This window comes from Haliotis rufescens, unplaced genomic scaffold (genome assembly GCF_023055435.1).
Source record: "Haliotis rufescens isolate VD_foot unplaced genomic scaffold, xgHalRufe1.0.p SCAF_4, whole genome shotgun sequence".
NCBI classification, from domain to species: Eukaryota; Metazoa; Mollusca; class Gastropoda; order Lepetellida; family Haliotidae; genus Haliotis; species Haliotis rufescens.
This window is the reverse complement of record NW_025964112.1, coordinates 55,530,723-55,551,766: the sequence shown is the minus strand read 5'-3', so window position 1 is coordinate 55,551,766 and position 21,044 is coordinate 55,530,723. Positions and strand designations below refer to the sequence as shown.

At 41.5% G+C, this 21,044-nt stretch overlaps 1 protein-coding gene across 2 annotated transcripts in view; it reads right to left on the bottom strand.

Annotated features, from left to right (window-relative positions):
• Positions 1 to 21,044, bottom strand: part of LOC124115826 (HCS2 neuropeptides-like) — a 66,544-nt gene that overhangs the window by 21,068 nt on the left and 24,432 nt on the right. Inside the window, exon 1 of one of the 2 annotated variants that reach the window (XM_046476970.2) lies at positions 1,468 to 1,672. The exons of the other annotated variant lie outside the window; for it this stretch is intronic. Coding sequence (XP_046332926.2) covers positions 1,468 to 1,483 — 16 coding nt within the window. The 5' untranslated portion in view covers positions 1,484 to 1,672. Of the gene's footprint in view, positions 1 to 1,467; positions 1,673 to 21,044 lie in introns of those variants that run through there. 2 annotated transcript variants of the gene reach the window in all.

Sequence of the window (21,044 nt, the reverse complement as noted above, 5' to 3'; positions counted from 1 at the left end):
CTATCAAATAGTGATTATACCATGTGTTCCCGCCCTATCTGAGGCACCCGTCACCAACACATGCAAAGGCAAGTCAATTGATCTCCTATAATAATCACAGGACATAAGGTAAAAAGGGAGTCGAGAGCACGAATCCTACTATATCATGAACATGTGTTTATGAATGACTATCAAATAGTGATTATACCATGTGTTCCCGCCCTATCTGAGGCACCCGTCACAAACACATGCAAAGGCAAGTCAATTGATCTCCTATAACAATCACAAGACATATGGTAAAAAGGGAATTGCACCAGGCCTCGTTGTTGTCACTGATGCGTGAAATGTCCTCCACGTGTCTACCATAAACATTTTGAAATCTTTGTTGAGGCCTTGAATGTTGTAACCGTGATCAAACAACTTTTGATCAGGAGCCGTACACAGGGCCTACACGTCATATCAGACAACAAGAGGTTTTTGCCTACTTTAAGCATGTGTTCGATTTTGTGTTCAAAAGTACTGATTAAAATGTATGACAGTTTTCACAATGCTATGAGACGAGATGTAAACGTGATATGCACATGAGAATAACGTATTAAGTTTCGTATAGGAGGGATGAACCAGATTGAGGTCCTCCCGCACTGGTTTCTCATTAATCACACATCACACGCTGGGTTTTGTGAATGACATGAAAACCATTGATGATTTCAATTCAAAACAATTTAAACAGATCCCTGGATGCTTTTGAGAATATAAACTTCCCTTGACGATTTACTGATAGTATTCGGATATCAGCAGAGACAAAAGCGTAACTCGAATTGATGATCCTGTCATAGCGACAAGGAGAACACTTTCTACTCCTTTATCCGTTTCTCTCGCAGGATACACAATGTCAACGCTCGCCACAGTGCAGCCTCATTATCAGGATGGAATCATGCATTCCTATAATGTTCAATGTTTAATCCCACTTCGACAACAATGACAATGGTATCGATGTGTTTCTATCCGACATAAATCTTTCATCACAAACTCTGTCCACATTATCATTCGGAATTATGAACCTCTCATTGGCGTTAATGATGACATTGACTATCTATTAACATCGGTAAAAAGGAAAATGGCTTCCTTTGCATTGTCTTTTTATATATAAAATATATCTGAAAATATAATTTCGATAAAGAAATATAAAGAAACTGACAAAAAAATACTTTTAATTTCAGCGGAGTTTTAAACTGTGAAAAAATCATCTTTTTTATGAACGCTGAACTCTCTTTTTCTTTTAGCTTCATTTTTGAGCACCACTGTATTTTATACAGCACTGTCTTCTAATGTATCCTTTGCTGGTTGTTCATACACCTTTAAAATGAAATAACATGATATTTTTTTTTTCAATAATCGTGAAACATTTTACCTCATTTAACTTGACACGCGTCACAAGATCTCTTTCATCTCTTGAAAAAAATGATTCAGTAACTTCATTTTACTTACTGATTAGTTGCATCATGTTGGGTTTTGATGTGTCTACTTTGTTAATGGATCAGTACGTCCTAACGCCGTCCCCGCGATGTCGCTCTGTCTTCCCCTCCCTGTGTACTAGCCCTGACGCGGCGAGCTGGATGTGTCCTCTGCCACTTGTTGACGATGTCGGTGGCCTCTACACTTTTCTAGCCCGCAACTGCCCACTGGAATGTTTTCTGTGTCGTATACACTAGACTTGTTCCTACACTCGCCGCGACCAATCACGTCTCCCCGTCCCTCCCCTCGCCCTCCCCCTCCCTCTCTCTGAAACTCCCAGGCAATCACAACTAACTTAAGCATCGACACAGCGGAATGAAATGTCAGCTCCATGGAACGTTTGCAAAAGCGTTTGTGAAGATTGTAATTGAATAAATCTGTCTCAAGTCAAATGGAATCTAGTAAAATGTTTTGTTAATCGTTAAGGGGATTTGTCAGCGTTCTATCTTTCACGGGAGCCGCTGGCTTGTTCTGTATGACAGTCGATATAGGCACTCCGATAGCCGGCTATCACGCAAACTGATTGGAGTAATGAGGATCAGTGTTTTACTGCCCACATAACCTGGCCAACCATGCCCACATGCGGTGAGGTGAGGTGAGGTGAGGTGAGGTGAGGTGAGGTGCGGTGAGGTGAGGTGAGGTGCGGTACGGTACGGTGCGGTGAGATGAGATGAGATGAGGTGAGGTGCGGTGCGGTGCGGTGCGGTGAGGTGATGTGCGGTGAGATGAGGTGCGGTGTGGGGAGGTGTGGTGAGGTGCGGTGAGGTGAGGTGAGATAGGATAAGGTGAGGTGAGGCGCGATGAGGTGCGGTGCGGTGCGGTGCGGTGCGGTGTGGTGAGGCTCGGTGCGGTGCGGTGCGATGAAGTGAGGTGAGTTGCGGTGAGGTGAAATGGTGTTTAACGTCGCTTTCAGGATTATTGCTCTTATATACATGTTGCAACGTGTATGCACGTGTATGTGTGGAAAGAGGGGGTGCGGCTTGTACTAGTCCGGACGTATGTCGATTTATGCTAGCCCACTGAAATACCATCCCAAAAATTAACACCGCACCCCACACAGTTTACTGACTCTGAATCCTTGTTTTCTCCCCTGAACGCCGAACGCAAGTTTGAACGTCTTTTTGTATGACGTGTCTGGGATCGAACCACCGATCGTTCGCTCCCCGGGCAAACGCTGTATCCACTCGCCTACGGAGGCGGTCAGTACTGGTGACACCAATAGACGACAAAATGTAGCAGAAACACTGCCTATTCCTACACCTACAATATATCTTGGTGTCTATCAATGTCATGATTCATAACGGGATCGGGTGGTCAGACTCGCTGGCTTGGTTGATGTATCCCAATTGCGCAGATCGATGTTTATGATGTCAATCATTGGATTGTTTGGTCCAGACCCGACTATTTACTTACTGCCACCACATAGCTTGAATATTGTGGCGTGAAACAACAAACACACACTTGATTCATCAAGCAACAACGATCAAGCCGTATCACCACTCCGTTGGTTCATCAGTACAACGTCTAAACATTCATTCATTCATCAGTGCAATGCATAACCATTCTTTCATCAATATAACGTATCACCATTCATTCATCAATACAGCATCTAACAATTCATTCATCAATATAACGTCTAACCATTAATGCATTCATCGATATAACGTACAACAATTCATTCATCAATACAACAACTAACCATCCATTCATTCATCAATACAACATCTAATATCCATTCATTAATACAACATCTAACCATCCATTCATTCATCAAAACAATGTCTAACATCCATTCATTAATACAACATCTAACCATCCATCAATTCATTAATACAACGTCTAACATTCATTCATTCATCAATCCATCTAATTATTCATTTTCATCTATACAGCGCAAACCTATCCATTCATCAATCCAACGTCTAAGCATTCATTGATCAATACAACGTCTAACTTTCGATTCATCCATCAATACGACGTCTAGCCATTGATTCATCAATACAACATCGAACCATTCATCATCAATGCGACGTCTAACCATTCATCCATCAATACAACGTCAAACCCAGTCATTCATCAATATTATTTTATTTATTTATTTATTTATATTTATTTATTTATTCATCAATACGTCTAACATCCATCCGTTCATCATTCCAACGTCTAACCATCCATTCATTCATCGATCAATCGTCCGACCATGCTTTCGTTGATCGATCAATCGTTCAACCATTCATTTCGTTCACTTATCAATCATCCGACCATCCTTACTTTCATCAATCAATCGTTCAACCATACATTTCGTTCACTTATCAATCATCCGACCATCCTTTCGTTCATCAATCAATCGTTCAACCATACATTTCGTTCACTTATCAATCACCCGACCATCCTTTCGTTTATCGATCAATCGTTCAACCATCCATTTCGTTCACTTATCAATCATCCGACCATCCTTTCGTTTATCAATCAATCATTCAACCATCCATTTCGTTCACTTATCAATCATCCGACCATCCTTTCGTTCATCGATCAATCGTTCAACCATCCATTTCGTTCACTTATCAATCATCCGACCATCCCTTCGTTCATCGATCAATCGATCAACCATCCATTTCTTTCACTTATGTATGTGCTTACTTATGTATGGAACTTCTCCCCATGAACCCACATCTATCCAAGTATCGTCCAACTAGCAGCGCATATATCTATGTTCCAACCTGTTCAATGAACTCATCCCATCAATTGATCAATGTTTTAGCCCAACAATCCATTAATCTAGTCCTTAATTTTGGAGTGAGTGAGTGAATCATTTAACTTATTTCTGTTATCATGTATCAAGTATGTCAGCTTAATTTGTGAAGAGCACAGGTGACACCCACAATCATTAATGGTGCTTTCAGACCCCAGGAATAATCCTGGGTTGAATCTGTGCATCTTCCTCACGACCAGTCAATCATCATCTGAGAACCTAGCCATGATGCAAGTAGAATCCCATCACCATGGAAATTGTATCTTCCTTGTTTTAGTCAGGCCAGTCATCCTATTCTACTGAATTTCAATTACACCTTGTGATCTACAATACATGTTAATGCCAGTGCTGTAGCAGACAGTCGACTACGTGTGTCCCTTCTTTCCGTCAGATGCAGCAATTAGCATAACGTGATTTCATTAGGTGCTGAGACCCACACTTTGAAGAGTACACAACGAGACACAAGTCTGTTCGGCAGCATGCATGAACAGAGGCAGATGGAATAAGTAAATTGTATATTTGAACAATCATAGCAGTATTCGTTAATATTCAAACTTCAAACGGATTGTTAAAGCGAGCAGAAATTTGATCAAATCTATTTTGGCTAGACTGTCAAGTCCGACAGACCTTCAACGTTACATCCAATAAATACGGTAAATAGTCCATTAGGAGACACATCAAAGTGAATTACCTGAGGTCAGTAATATGGGTTTGTAAACAACATTTACTTGTTAGGACGTTCGTAATAGTGTGGTCAGGTTGGTATGTCACCGACAATATTTAATCTACTTTCAGCCGGAGAAAGCAAGGTCATGTCAGAATTCCCACGTGTTCATGTACATAACCCATACACAGTCAACTCCTGATATCACGAACACTGAGGGAGATAGAGGTCATGTCAGGACTCCCACGTGTTCTTGTACATAACCCATACACAGTCAACTTCTGATATCACGAGTACCATTGGAGATGGAGGTCATGTCAGCATATCAACGTGTTCTTGTACATAACCCACACACAGTCAACTCCTGATATCACGAACACCGATGGAGATGGAGGTCATGTCAGCATATCAACGTGTTCATGTACATAACCCTTATACAGCCAACTCCTGATATTTCGAGCACTAAGGGAAACGGAGGTCATGTCAGCATTCCCACGTGTTCTTGTACATAACCCACACACAGTCAACGCCTGATATCACGAACACCGAGGGAGATGGAGGTCATATCAGGATTCCAACGTGTTCTTGTACATAACCCACACACAGTCAACGCCTGATATCACGAACACCGAGGGAGATGGAGGTCATATCAGCATTCCAACGTGTTCTTGTACATAACCCACACACAGTCAACGCCTGATATCACGAACACCGAGGGAGATGGAGGTCATGTCAGCATTCCCACGTGTTCTTGTACATAACCCACACACAGTCAACGCCTGATATCACGAACACCGAGGGAGATGGAGGTCATATCAGCATTCCCACGTGTTCTTGTACATAACCCATACACAGTCAACGCCTGATATCACGAACACTGAGGGAGATGGAGGTCATATCAGCATTCCCACGTGTTCTTGTACATAACCCATACACAGTCAACGCCTGATATCACGAACATCGAGGGAGATGGAGGTCATATCAGCATTCCCACGTGTTCTTGTACATAACCCACACACAGTCAACGCCTGATATCACGAACATCGAGGGAGATGGAGGTCATATCAGCATTCCCACGTGTTCTTGTACATAACCCATACACAGTCAACTTCTGACATCACGAACACCGAGGGAGATGGAGGTCATATCAGGATTCCCACATGTTCTTGTACATAACCCACACACAGTCAACGCCTGATATCACGAACATCGAGGGAGATGGAGGTCATATCAGCATTCCCACGTGTTCTTGTACATAACCCATACACAGTCAACTTCTGATATCACGAACACCGAGGGAGATGGAGGTCATATCAGGATTCCCACGTGTTCTTGTACATAACCCACACACAGTCAACGCCTGATATCACGAACACCGAGGGAGATGGAGGTCATGTCAGCATTCCCACGTGTTCTTGTACATAACCCACACACAGTCAACGCCTGATATCACGAACATCGAGGGAGATGGAGGTCATATCAGGATTCCCACGTGTTCTTGTACATAACCCACACACAGTCAACTCCTGATATCACGAACATCGAGGGAGATGGAGGTCATATCAGGATTCCCACGTGTTCTTGTACATAACCCACACACAGTCAACGCCTGATATCACGAACACCGAGGGAGATGGAGGTCATATCAGGATTCCAACGTGTTCTTGTACATAACCCACACACAGTCAACGCCTGATATCACGAACACCGAGGGAGATGGAGGTCATATCAGCATTCCAACGTGTTCTTGTACATAACCCACACACAGTCAACGCCTGATATCACGAACACCGAGGGAGATGGAGGTCATGTCAGCATTCCCACGTGTTCTTGTACATAACCCACACACAGTCAACGCCTGATATCACGAACACCGAGGGAGATGGAGGTCATATCAGCATTCCCACGTGTTCTTGTACATAACCCATACACAGTCAACTTCTGACATCACGAACACCGAGGGAGATGGAGGTCATATCAGGATTCCCACGTGTTCTTGTACATAACCCACACACAGTCAACTTCTGATATCACGAACACCGAGGGAGATGGAGGTCATATCAGCATTCCCACGTGTTCTTGTACATAACCCATACACAGTCAACTTCTGACATCACGAACACCGAGGGAGATGGAGGTCATATCAGGATTCCCACGTGTTCTTGTACATAACCCATACACAGTCAACTTCTGACATCACGAACACCGAGGGAGATGGAGGTCATATCAGCATTCCGACGTGTTCTTGTACATAACCCACACACAGTCAACTTCTGACATCACGAACACCGAGGGAGATGGAGGTCATATCAGCATTCCGACGTGTTCTTGTACATAACCCAAGCACAGCCAACAGCGAACAGTAAGGGACCTTCACATCAGCTCGTGTTATCACGTCATTGACATAACTATGACGTTTATCACACAATAGATGATTGAACAGCACCAAACAGCTGACTATCCCGGACCATACCGTGCCAATAGGATTCAGCCTTCCTGTTAAAAGCAATCCATTATTTCCTTTAGCTATTCACTATCACCATTTAATTTGTATCAATTATTAATATAGTCACTTTATAAATTCACTGATAAATAAATAAATCTTATTCTAAAGATTGGATATCATATCTTGGGCAATTTAATATACCGGAGGGCGCCGCTCACAAAGATGTCTCAGTGTTGTGATTGTTGTGAGTCAACGTTAAAGAAGCATAGGAAATCGTAGCGCCAAGTAGAATGTGGTTTATTGAATCAAAAGCAACTCAAAAGTGTATTGTATGAAAGGCCATAGACCCAAATACATTAATTGCATGCAAAGCAGTGCAGGGTCATCTTTCATGTGTTTCATTTAAGTACATTTCTGCTCTTGAAGGCATAGGTGAAATAAAAATTGCATATTAAAATATTAATAATTTCTGGTTGCCTTCAGGCGAATAAATTAATGGGCTGAAGGTCGAATTACAAATTAATTTGGTACGTATTGCTTTCCATCGTCTTCTGAGAAGGATAAAGATCTGCGATATTGATTAGGTTAAAATATGCACATAATCCTGCAGATTTTGGAATTTTCGCTGTGTCTCCTGGTGTAAGTACTAACCCTTTCACATCCAACTCGAGCTCGAGCAAAATCGGCAGCAACGGAACACAATGTCGAATTTATAATATGTGAAATGCTCGACTTCCTCATTGATAACATCTATTTGGGGGTAAGGCATTTAGGCAAGAAGTAGGCATCCCCATGGGCACCCATTATGCTCCCCATCTTGCGGGTGTGTTTCTTTATGCATATGAATCGGAATTTCTGTTCAGATTGGCAAAGTCAAAACAAGGTCATTTTGCCAAGAAGTTTAACTTAAGCTTCAGGTATATCGATTATCTGATATCGTTCAATAACAATCAAATAGCCAATTCCCTTCCACTGATCTACCCACCTGAACTAGAAATAAAGAAGACCAGTGAGACCGCCTCATCTGTTTCAAATTTAGATCTTTGCATAAAGATTCGGAGTGACAAAACAGTCCCCACAAGACTGTATGACAAGAGGGATGACACCAACTTTCCAATAGTCAATTTTCCAATAGTCAACTTTCCCGTCATGTCGAGCAATATTCCAGCAGCTCCAGCTCCGGGTGTTTATAATTCACAACTTTTGAAGTACAATCAAGCATGCTCTTTCTACCAAGATTTCAAAGAGCGTCATACGACTCTTGCTCAGAACTTGTTTGATCAAGGTTACAATATTCAAGATCTGAGTAAAGCTTTTAAAAGGTTTAATGGTAGACATGTGGAGGACATTTCCAAATTTGACGCATGAGTGACAAAAATGATGCCCGATCAAATTCCCTATTTTGAAATTACCGTGTGTTCCAATGTTTTTTTCAGGTGAACAATTGACTTTCCTTTGCATGTGTTTGTGGTGGGTGCCACCGGTGGGGCAGGATACGCTCACCTTTTCGCGAACACTTGGTATCATTTCTATATGATAGTGATTCATAAACACATGCTCATGATAAAGTCTGAATTGTACAATCGACTCTGCTTTATGCAGAGATTTCTATTGGATATGGGAAGGGTTTGTTCGCTTTATTTAAATATGTCTCTGCCTCTAGGCTCATCTTAAAAAGTGTATGACATTCAAATCGAGAACTAGATGATAACATATCAGTCCATTCTTGGCATTCCAATCTGGCTTGAAAAAGGTTTATAATGAGAAACAACTGGCCAAGCCCAAGCATAGCCAGGACATTACTTGCTCAGTTCTGTCTACCTACTGACACAAGATTAAACATTTGCCTTATGGCAATTATGTTAAATGTAAAGATGTAGTAATCAATAGTCTAAGGTACTTATATTCTGATACAACTTCTACAATTTCACGACGACAATACCACATCTAACATTTCCACTTTTACAATTATTTTCGATAGTTTGATATTTAACTGCTGAACAATACGTATCTAGAATGTTCAATTGCTTTTGTTGCTCACTTGCTCTATCAGAAATACAAATAACATCATCAGCAAAAATGGAAACCATCCATGTACATCAGGGAATAATTGTACTCCTCGTCGACATGTATCAAGAAACTCAGCATCCAATTTTTTGGACCGCCTCCTTGGTCTAGTGGTAGAGCGTCCGCCCGGAGAGCGGAAGGTCCGGGTTCGATCCCGGGCCGCGTCATACTAAAAGACGTTGAAAGATGGTACTTGTTGTAACCCTGTCTGTCGCTCGGCATTAAGGGGCTAAAACAAGGACTGGTCGACTTGGAGTCAGTATGTGTGTTTGAGTGGGGTATTCATGTTAAACTGCGGCATGGTATCTCAGTGAGCTAGCACTATAAATCGGCATCAGTCCGGACTAGTATAAGCAGCCACACGCACACACGCACGTGCATGCACGTCGCTATATAAGTGCAATAATCTTGGACGCGACGTTAAATCCAATTTCACCTCACCATTAATTAAGAAGGAAAAATAAAAGTGTGGTTAATACACAGCCCTGTTTTAGTCCAAAAGGGCAATTGAAAGACTCAGTGAAACGAGCCTTTACTTGCATATTCTGTAACAGATAAATACATAAACAGAATCATATTCAACATTTTTACAAGAAGATCACATTTTGGGAGAACATACAGAAGTTAAGTTTTTCTGTCTACAGAACCAAATGCTTTTTAAAAAGAACTCTACTCAGTCAGGAGTAGTCACAAGGGGTGTGGGGGAGGAAATGATCAGGGCTATTTGGAATACAGCACAGTCATTGACATGCATTTACTGGACACGAGTGTGGGAAATAAAGAGGTCGATAATGCAGGTGTGACGGCAATATACTGGACACCAGTCCGGGAAAAAAGAGGTCGATAATGCAGGTGTGACGTCACCGCACTGGACATGAGTGTGGGAAATAAAGAGGTCGATAACGCAGGTGTGACGGCAATGTACTGGACACGAGTGTGGGAAATATAGAGGTCGATGATGCAGGTGTGACGTCCATGACTGGACACGAGTGTGGGAAATAAAGAGGTTGATAACGCAGCTGTGACGGCAATGTACTGGACACGAGTGTGGGAAATATAGAGGTCGATGATGCAGGTGTGACGTCCATGACTTGACACGAGTGTGGGAAATAAAGAGGTCGATAATGCAGGTGTGATGGCAATGTACTGTACACGTGTGTAGAAATAAAGATATCTATAATGCAGGTGTTATTGCACTGTACAGGGTATGTAGACTCGGAAATAGAAATATTAAGCATGTTGATCACAGTTGGTGTCATATATTATATGTGAATAAATAATGACTGCGGATCAGACCGAGGTATATAATATCTTAATTGTTTTGTTGAAGAATTGGGATGCGACATGTGGTTCACATACCACAGCCACCTTCGTGTGTCACAGTTTGTACTACCAGGTTTCGGTTCACACATGTTTTCGAGCCTCACCTCTTTTGAGGCCCCTAAAAAACGTCACCACGCGCTTAGTGAGTGAGTGATTGAGTTGGGTTTAACGCCGCTTTTAACAGTATTCCAGTTATAGCACGGTGTGTCAGCTTAATGTGTGAGGAAAGCCCGAAGTGATGCAGGTCTCAGACGTTTACCACTTCGGTGAAACCCACGAGCACGGGTATGGTGCTGACAAGACATAATCGAGGCGAACCGGGATTCGAACCCACAATCATATGTTTCTGGCGTGCCCAAGGGACGCAACGCTGCACAGCGAATCGCGGCGCCTTAGACGACTGGGCCATCCGTGCCCCCGCCACGCCCTTAGTGAAGAAATCAAGGTAGACACTTCAAAGCCCACTGAAAACAACATGGTGTTCGCCGCTTGCCGCCAAATTTATGTAACGAATTAAGCTACACCATGTAAGATATTCGATAAGTGATGAACACATACCTCAAAATTTACTTTTTGTCACCATTGCACAGTTTAATCAAACTTGATCCAATGATAATATAGCTTCAGAACAATCGTATGCACTATTAATGTTTTAGCTGCTGTTTGTAAACTTCCTGTGTGTAATGTACATGTAATGGGACGTATCATGTTGTGTTCTAATTTTAACTTTACTGTCATGGAGCGGTTCGAAATCATGTGACGGTAACAAGATGGCGCCTGATTGACTCGTCTCGCTCGACGCAGCTTTATTCCTAATAAATAAACTAGACATGGTTATTCGACCATCCAAGTGCTAACAGAAATAAATGTTCTCAAATGAAAGACCCAATTTTAGTTTATTGGAATTGTTATTAGACACTTAATCAGAAATACTTCTTTTTGGGGTAGAAACCTCATAACACGAGGATACACAAGTGGCATCCGCCAACACAGAATTCAACAACACAATCTCGTTAATCTCCCTGTGAAATTAGATTACCTATTTCGAACACAAAGTTACCGTTATCTGATTAGTTGTCAGGTTAATGCTAGGGGACAGGACATATGGCTTGTATAACAGCAATGATGAAATGTTTCCAGTTCCTATCAAAGGTGATCAAATACAGCTAATAACCCTATGGAAAATAATCAGCATATTCCCTGTCGCAAATAACGCCCATGAAAATACAGCTATCTACATGCACGTTCATCCTAGCCAACGTGATTTAGAGATTTAAGAATTGACAGTATATCTAAAGTTGACTATACCAGCTCTTGAGCCGGACGACACCAGCTCTCGGTGTCTGGCTATATATAGTGATCCTAACAGTTTAAAAGCAAACTGCAATCCATCATAGCGTCTGTGTTGCCTGATGTATTTTACGTGACCGTACCATGCCACTCCGGACTTTGTGTTGTGTTACATGCGCACATCACAGAAGATTAACTGCATTAAAAACAGATCCGGGCTTGCATTGCTGTTTTACAAAACTTGGTATTTCGAAATACGTTCGTAATGACATTTTTTCACATTTTTGAGAGGAATTTAACGACTTGTTATACCATTTTAACATTTCCATTGAGAGCTGTAAATTCTATCATTCTGTCAGTCCACCTGACCATCCGATCCCGTTAGTCACCTTTAACGACAAGCATAGACGCCTTTCACGGCAATCATGGGTTGCTGAAGGCCTGTTCTGCCTCGGATGTTCACGGTCTCTTTCACGCGTCTACCAATAGATAAAAGCAATGTTTTATCAACTGTTTGAGCGTCTAAGGTTCTGAACATTGTCCATGGTTTTATCAGGTTAAGCAACCAGAGTCGCCATTTAACGATTAAACACCGGCCCTTCCCTCTTACCATACATATTGAAGTTCTTTTCTGAAAAGATATTTTTATCATGCTTTGACTTCCAAATTAAACTCTTGTGTGTTTTAAACCCGATCTTAGTTCAGCGGTAAGTGTGTTTGTTCGTTACGCATTACGGTCTGGGTTTGAACCTCTCTAGCTGTAAGTGTGGTACCCATCTTTGTTGAGAGTGTCGTGCTTTCAGGAATTTATGATATTGAATTAACTGCTTTGCCCATTCGTCCCCACTCGCCCCTTTCCGTAGCCTGCAAGAAGACTCGCCCCCCTATGGATGAATGTTATGTGCGAAAATACGAAAAACTAACCAGAATGCGCGTATGATTTCGAGTTCTTCGTCAAAGAATCTCTCAAGAATAATTTTTGATTTTACATACGTCTTGCATCTGAAAATATACCCAAGACACAGTTAAATGTGTTCAATCATACTATATAATTCCGCATGTCCAGATATGCTTTAAATGCATCTGAAATATATATAATAAATGGGGATATATATGTGAACCATTACGCAACGAGTTGACAATTGTTTTAGGTATGCCCCTTTGCGCTAAGACGGAACCCGGTCGCAAAAATGGCCTTGAGAGGGGCACGATTCGCTATTCGGCTTGTCCGGTCGGTGGATAAACAGAGTTGGTCACGGATGTGTTTTGCCACGATTGGCCATCTAAAGGCTCTGATCCAATAGGCATTCGTCATTTGGGTCACGTGTGGTGCCATTATATCCAGATAATGTGCTCCAACCTTATACAGTGCTCACGCTGTTTGTACCTCGACATTTACACACAAGCCGTGGGATCGTGGGTATTGAATCAAAGTGAAATGCCGTTTGCGTGATCTGTTCGTTATATACACTGATGATCTGTGGTTCTTGAGTATTTGTCTGTGCTCAAAGGCAGATAGCGATCTCGTGGAATACTTTATCGGGACAAAGAGAAGAGGTTCGTGACCAAAGGGCTTGGGTTCTCCTTGCCCTTTGTTCTCGCAATTGTACCTTTATCAAGTCTTTGAAAGGCATTTAGAAGTGATACACATAAGGGAGAGAAATTATGAATGATAATTCACCTGATGAAGGAGTAAGTACATACTCCGAAACGTTGTGTTCCTCATAATAAAGAAGCTGAACTTTTTATCCCCCGCCCAACAAAGTTGGCGGGGGGTATAGAAACGGGCTCCGTCCGTCACGTTTCGTTTCCAGAGCATAACTCAGAAACCGTTCAATATTGTTTCATGGAACCTTGCAGGTCTGTCAAGTTCATGCTGAACTGGTGCCTTTTGCTATTTAGAAATTTTAGAAATTTTTATTTTTTACGTTTTCATGGCAACAAGATGGACTTAGGTTCTTTGAGGGTAGGGTTCGTTTCCGGAGCATAACTCATAAACCGTTCAATATGTTTTCATCAAACTTTGCAGGTCTGTCAGGTACATGCTGAACTGGTGCCTTTTGCTATTTAGAAATAATTATATTTTACGTTTCCATGGCAACAGGATGGACGAAGGTTCTGTGAGGGTAGGGTTCATTTCCGGAGTATAACTCATAAACCATTCAATATTTGTTCATGAAACCTTGCAGGTTTGTCAGGTACATGCTAAATTAGTGCCTTTTGCCATTTAAATTTTTTAGACATTTTATGGCAACAAGATGGTTCAAAACTCTTCTTTTTTTTACAATTTCGATGACAAGTTCCACCTCGGGTACAAAAGGTTAGGTTGTGTTTATTTAATTATGTCATAAATTCTGCAACGGGGGCGGGGGATATAGCCACATTAGTGGCAAACTCTTGTTAAACTTTTATCGAAACGTGTTGATATATTTGATCCGACAAACACTCAGGTGAGGTACTATATATCACTCGTTCATTTAAGAATTGACTTTCATTTTGTGTGATTTCATTGGAGTTTGAACCTTCATAGTGTGAGGGCCAAACTGTTTGCTTCATTTCAAGAACACCGTCTCGTGAAAAACGTCAAATTGTGTCGTTCATACATTTATGAACGTCAATTTTCTGGTCATGTGACCGACATATCGTCCAATGGAAAAGACGTATATCGTGTAAACTTCAAATTTAAAAAAAATATACACTTCATACTCGTCGAAATATTAATATATAATTGTCTAACATAGATCTGTATTTAGTGTTATCGTTGATAATTCGTAACTCATTCGCGAGGCCGCCTCGATATGGCTTGACTATTGCTAAAAGCGGCGTAAAACAACTCACGATGAACAACTCGATATTACAACAGGGTGACGTGAGCAGTTGTAAGTTCACGAAGAACGAAGATACCGTCAGGTTGAAACCAAATAGCTGCTTGTGCAAACGTGTGAAGACCAGTCTAAAGAGCACATTAAACATACCAACTCACTTTTGTTATGTTTACATAGGAATGTACACCACAGTCACTTAAACCATTATCACTTGAAATAGGGCTCCACTGTTTACACATTGCGGTGATACTCGGTATAGAATTGATCAGACACATCGTTTGTCTCTTGGAGACATTCGATGTTAATGATAGTGCATTTTGTCAGAGGGTATTTTATGGGAGATTTGGTGATTATATTTTCAATGCTGGACATCATTTGTACTGCTATAAATAACATAATTTGTTTGTTAGAAATAACATGATTGAAAGTTATAGGATATTTTAAATTCTTCTGTCGACTATTTGGACTTGTAGCATATGTTCCCGTGTTTTTTTTCAAGTGAACAATTGACGTGCCTTGCGGGTGTACGTGAAATAAATAGATAAATAAATAAATAAAAAAATAAATAAATGGTTCTGTACTGCTGAACGGTACAGAAATGAGTGTAAACCAAGCGAAGTGCCATGTCAAATCGGCCCAGACTCAGTTTTTCAAGAAGAGGCTTTCTGAACGACCCCTGCATCGACTGTGTTCAGCAACCCTGCAGAGTCCTTCACTTGGGTGACGTCGTCTGGCCTGAAAAGTGAAACAGAAGGCTTTCTGTTTGCTGCTCAGGACCAGTCACTTCCAACTCGAAACCGCCAATGTGCGATTTTGCATCAAAATGTGAATATTAAATGTAGATTATGTATTGAAATTAATGAGACTGTCCAACACATTGTGTGTGGATGCCCAGCTTTGGCACAGAAACAGTATCTTAAGCGACATGAAGGGGTGGCTGGATCATTTTATTACCGTCTTCGCCGTGCTTGTGGTTTTGACACAGAGGTCCATCCATGGTACGACCCGGAATATGTAGAGGGCGTCATGGAAAATGATAAATATAAAATCCTTTGGAATAGGCCCGTATACAGCCTCAGACATATCCAGGTCAACAAACCTAATCTTGTCCGTTTTGATAAATCCAATGAAATCATTTCTATCATTGAATTTTCTGTCCCTTTTGATAGTATTGTGATTGACAAGATTGAGGAAAAACATGGCAAATATGCAGACCTCGCTTTCGAAATGTCACGCTTGCATCCCATGTACCAAGTTGTCCGACTCCCCATTGTTCTCGGTGCCTTGGGTTTGGTACCTCCCAATCTGTTGCCTGACATTGCAAGAGTACCCGGATTTGCTACCAGGAATACAGCCCTTCTGACAATCTGGGTAATGCAGAAAGCTGCAGAGTTATGGAGTCTCCACATTCTCCGAAAGGTCCTGGGTGGGTTTGTCCAAGCAGCGCTTCCTGGGAGAAGTCCCATTCGCTGTCTGGGCTGCGTGTAGAGGGGGCAAGGGCCCAAGGCTGATGATGAGCCTAACCAGCCTGAATGTGCCAGGATCACCCAAACCCTCTTTGCTGCATTTTATATTTTTAATCTGTAAATACTACTACTACTTCTACTACTACTACTAATAATAATAATGGCCAGATGATGTACGCCTCTCAGTGGTGGGCCTAGATAGGGAGGATTTATTCCCCTGAACTAAACGTACATCACCCGTTAGGGCTGACCCCACGAAACTGGTTCAAAACTGGGTTACAGAAAGCCAAGAAAACATTCGATTTTCAACTCGGCAGCCCAGTCAGCCTCCCACCGGTAGACAAACCAACCAAACTGGAGATGAGACTTGCCCCAGGGGGGAGGCACAGAACCCGCCCCAGAATATCTTGGACGCAACAACTTAAGTCCACACTAAAGTGTGCGAAAGCAACAGGGTGGCCAGAAATACCACGAGTACATGGCAAATTGTTGAAGCAGCATTGGGACAAAGCAATGCACATCTCACATAACAAAACATCCATGACCAGCTCCGGCCACTAAAATAATATTTGCGCCGTGAACCTGGTGAGCTAAGAGTCAACACTCGTCAGGCGCCTGTGCATGAACCCTCAGTTCCAACAGTAGCAGACCCGAAATTGCAAATGAACTTTCGCATTATTGTCCCTAAATTACCTGATGACATTGTCAAATGATGACCCACACATGGGCTCACAAAATGAAATTCCTGATGGTTGCCCCGAAGATTTTGAGTTGTCTCCCTCTTCCGACCCTTCTTTTGTCAATGGTCTTACTAATGATCCTTTGTATATTTTGTTTATGTCATTCTATAATCAAATCTGTGATTTACCGATTGAGAATTTTAATAAATCCACAGAATGAAATTGATAAATTATATGAAATTATTACTGTCACTCTCAATGCGGACTGTTCTTTGCATGACATTAACGGTTGCGTGTATGCTGCTGCTCGAACATTGGGGGAACTCCATACAGTTTCCAAAGACAATGAACCACAAAAGGGTAATAAACAAAATCTTCCAAAGGAAAACCGGTTCCAAATTAAACTAAATGAAACAGGGAAAGACATGTCCTGGATAGAACTTTGCATAAAATTACGTTGCGCGGGGCAAAAAGGCAAAAATCAATTTGGAAAACTTAATACAAGACAACAAAAGAGAAGATTCTTAATCAAATTCTTGATTCTCTGAAAGCAAAATGAAAGATTTGGACAGAAAGAAAAAGAAATTTGGACAAGAAAATAATTTCAGACAAAACAAATTGTTTAAATCTAATGAAAAGCAATTTTGCAGGCAACTAAATATATACAATGGCAGTGATGAGATGAGACCCGCCATGGATTCCAGTGAAAGGTTTTGAAAACGGCTGTGGTTTATACCCGGCATTTGTAACCTCGAGGAACCATGGGTAGAGGAATATAGTGATTGTGTACACACACAAATAAAATCACCATTGTTGTGTTTCATGACACCTGATTGCCTGAAAAATGTAATTAAAAAGTCCAAATCTAATACGGCGTCAGGACTTGATGGTATTCGAAACCGGTATTGGAAACTGTACCCTTGTGTCCAAACACCATTACTTCACTGTTTTAATTCTCTTGTGCATACAGGGGATGTTCCGCCTTGGTTGTGCAAGGGTCGAACAATACTTCTCCCAAAGAAAGGTGATTTGACTGATCCCAAAAACTTCCGCCCTATTACTTGTCTGAATACAAAATATTTACAGGATGTCTTACAGATATGTCATCATACTGCGCATCCAATGACATTATTTACATGGAGCAGAAAAGAGCCAGAAAGGGGTGTTGGGGTTATATGATCAACTACTAGGTCTGAAAATGATCCTTGAAGAGGCTAAAACTTACCACCGTAACCTCTCAATGTGTTGGATAGACTACAGAAAAGCTTATGATTCTGTACCTCACGAATGGATTTTGAAGTGACTGGAATGTATTGACTTCCCCGAACGACTACTTGTTTTACTCAAGTCTTTAATGAATTGCTGGTCAACTCAACTTGAGATGTATGGGGCAGGTGGTGACTTCAGAACCCATTTCAATCAGAGGAGGAATATTTCAAGGCGATTCTTTTAGCCCTTTGCTTTTCTGTTTGTCACTAAATCTTTTAAGCTTTTTGCTCAGCAAAGAGGAAGGTTATCACCCAGGACCTCCTAAGCACAGATCCCCAACACCCCTTACTCACCTCCTTTACATTGGATGACCTTGAACTTATTGCCAATGGAAGATCTACACTGCAAAAACAGATTCTGCTTGTCGAGTCCTTTTCTAATGATATCGGCATGTCCTTTGGACTCGACAAATGCAACATTCTTCATTTGAAACGTGGCAAGGTAGAAGAGGGAGGATCAGTCAGTTTACTTGGAGGAGGAGTTATTGGCCATCTTGAGGAAGGTCAGGCCTATACGTACTTAAGAATGCAGATTAGGGACAAATTCCAGAATGCCCACATCTAGGGCAAACTTCGGGCAGAGTACAAATGTAGATTAAAAATAAATAAATAATATCGTCAAAAAGAACATGCTCAATTGCACCTCACACGTCGTGAAAGGAAAAATATAGCTGCAGCTGCTCGAATATTGCTCGACATAAACGGAGAGTTGACTATTGGTTTCGCTGTCCTTTACGTCTAGTTCACGTGGGTACATAAGTGGAAGGAACTGGCTATATAACCTTTATGGACAGAACTCAAGTTTGACTTGACATTTTCTTGGCAAATGTCAGTGTTTTGATTTTGCTAAACGGGCATACATTCCGATTCATTTGCATACAGAAAGGAGATCAGCACGAAGGAGAGCGAAATTTGTGCCCATGAAGAGGACAGCTTCTTGCCTAAATGTTCTGTCCCCAAATTTCACATAGAGTTTTGCACATTTGCTTTCATGTTTAACACATTGTCCTTAACCTTTGAATATAGAAATGCAACTGTATCTATCGTCACCGCGCGTTGTGACAAAGGCAGAATGGATTAATGACGTTTCCCCTAACGTTTGTGGTGTGCGATAGTAGTGGGAAAATCAAATGTTTTGACAGAACTGAACTTGAGATAGTTTAATCTATTTTTTGAGAATCCAAATTTCATTAATTCCACTTGTCTCAAATACTGTCTGGTAATATAAAATATTATCATACTCTTTGAGGGGGAGTCAGTGGTACATTTTCCGAACCCTGCATTAAATCTCTCTCTTGGCGGTTTTAGAGAGCTTGGAACCAATTACAAAATAGGAATGTCTTCAGGTTTTAGCCAATACAAAGGTTTACAGTACAGGGCACCGTGCCACAAAGCGATCATAGCGCAACGACTATCGTAAGCCATTGTTAAATTATAGGAGTTACGATCTTACGCCCTGATTCGTACCTAATATACCTTATATGTGGTATTATTTGATATGTCACTTATACTTATAAGTGTTGATGTATTTGGGGGTTTGTCAATTTGAACACCGACAAACTATGGATGGTTGACGGGGACAGAAAAGGTTTATTTTCAACTTTGATTCCTCTTTTTCAGTTTGAACATTCTTTCCATGACAACATCACGCACTGACTTAACCTGTTCCGAAAGACATTCAATCGGTTGGTCGATCTTCTCCTTCTGTGGATTATGCTTACAGGTAACGCGTTTTCATACCAACAAAACACTACCCGTCATTAATGTCGTCCATTTAGCTTTTTCCCGTCACGCATGACGCCATTTTGATGGAATGTGCCATTGTTTTATTGCCCTTAGTTAAGTTCTATAACATGGCATTGTGCACCTCATACCCGCTTCATTGATTGTTACTCAGAAACAAAGACGGCTCTGTGGAGCGCATCACAGAGCTAGAAATTGATGGTCCCGGTTCTAGAACCCTCCTCCGCCGACAGGTTCACCACTAATGGCTTCCTGTGCGGATATATTAATCCCTTTTAAAATCCAAACATAACATTTACTTATCGTGAGCTTGGATATGTTAGAGGAGGGTCGTGCATTTGGAGGTAATTGCGAGTATCATTTCGTTGTATAAACGTCATTTTGTCATCCCCTTGTAATTCCTGTTTCAATTTATATTCATTTGTCACGCTACATTGGTGTTGTTGTTTAACGCTAAGCGTTGAATAAGAACGAGTGGAATACAAACATGATCATTTTGTCAGGATATTCACTGACACAAAAGTCCATTATGATACGCCTGTTCTGCACAAAACAAATGCGCAATAAGAGACTGCGCATGATTCGTGGTCACGCGATAATGCGGACGCTTATAGCACTAAACACGATATTCCGCGAGAATCTGAGGGGTCGAAATGTCAGTGTAATGTTACCAATCACATGATAGACTTTGTGTATCTGAACACTCCAAATTACTGACGGTGGGGATGACTGTCGTTACTGTAATACTATTTATAAATAGTACAACCTTTATTCGACCCGTGGAGATCCGGGGTAGGATAGGTCTTCAGGAAACCATGCTTGCCGTAAAAGGCAACTATGCTTGTCGTAAGAGCCTTCTTCCGGGATCGGGTGGCCAGACTCGCTGACTTGGTTGATGCATGCCATCGTATCCAAATTTCCTAGATCGATGCTCATGATATCAATCACAGGATTATCTAGTCCAGACTCGATTATTGTCAGACCGGTGCCATGTAGCTGTAATATTGCTGAGAGCGTCGTTAATCA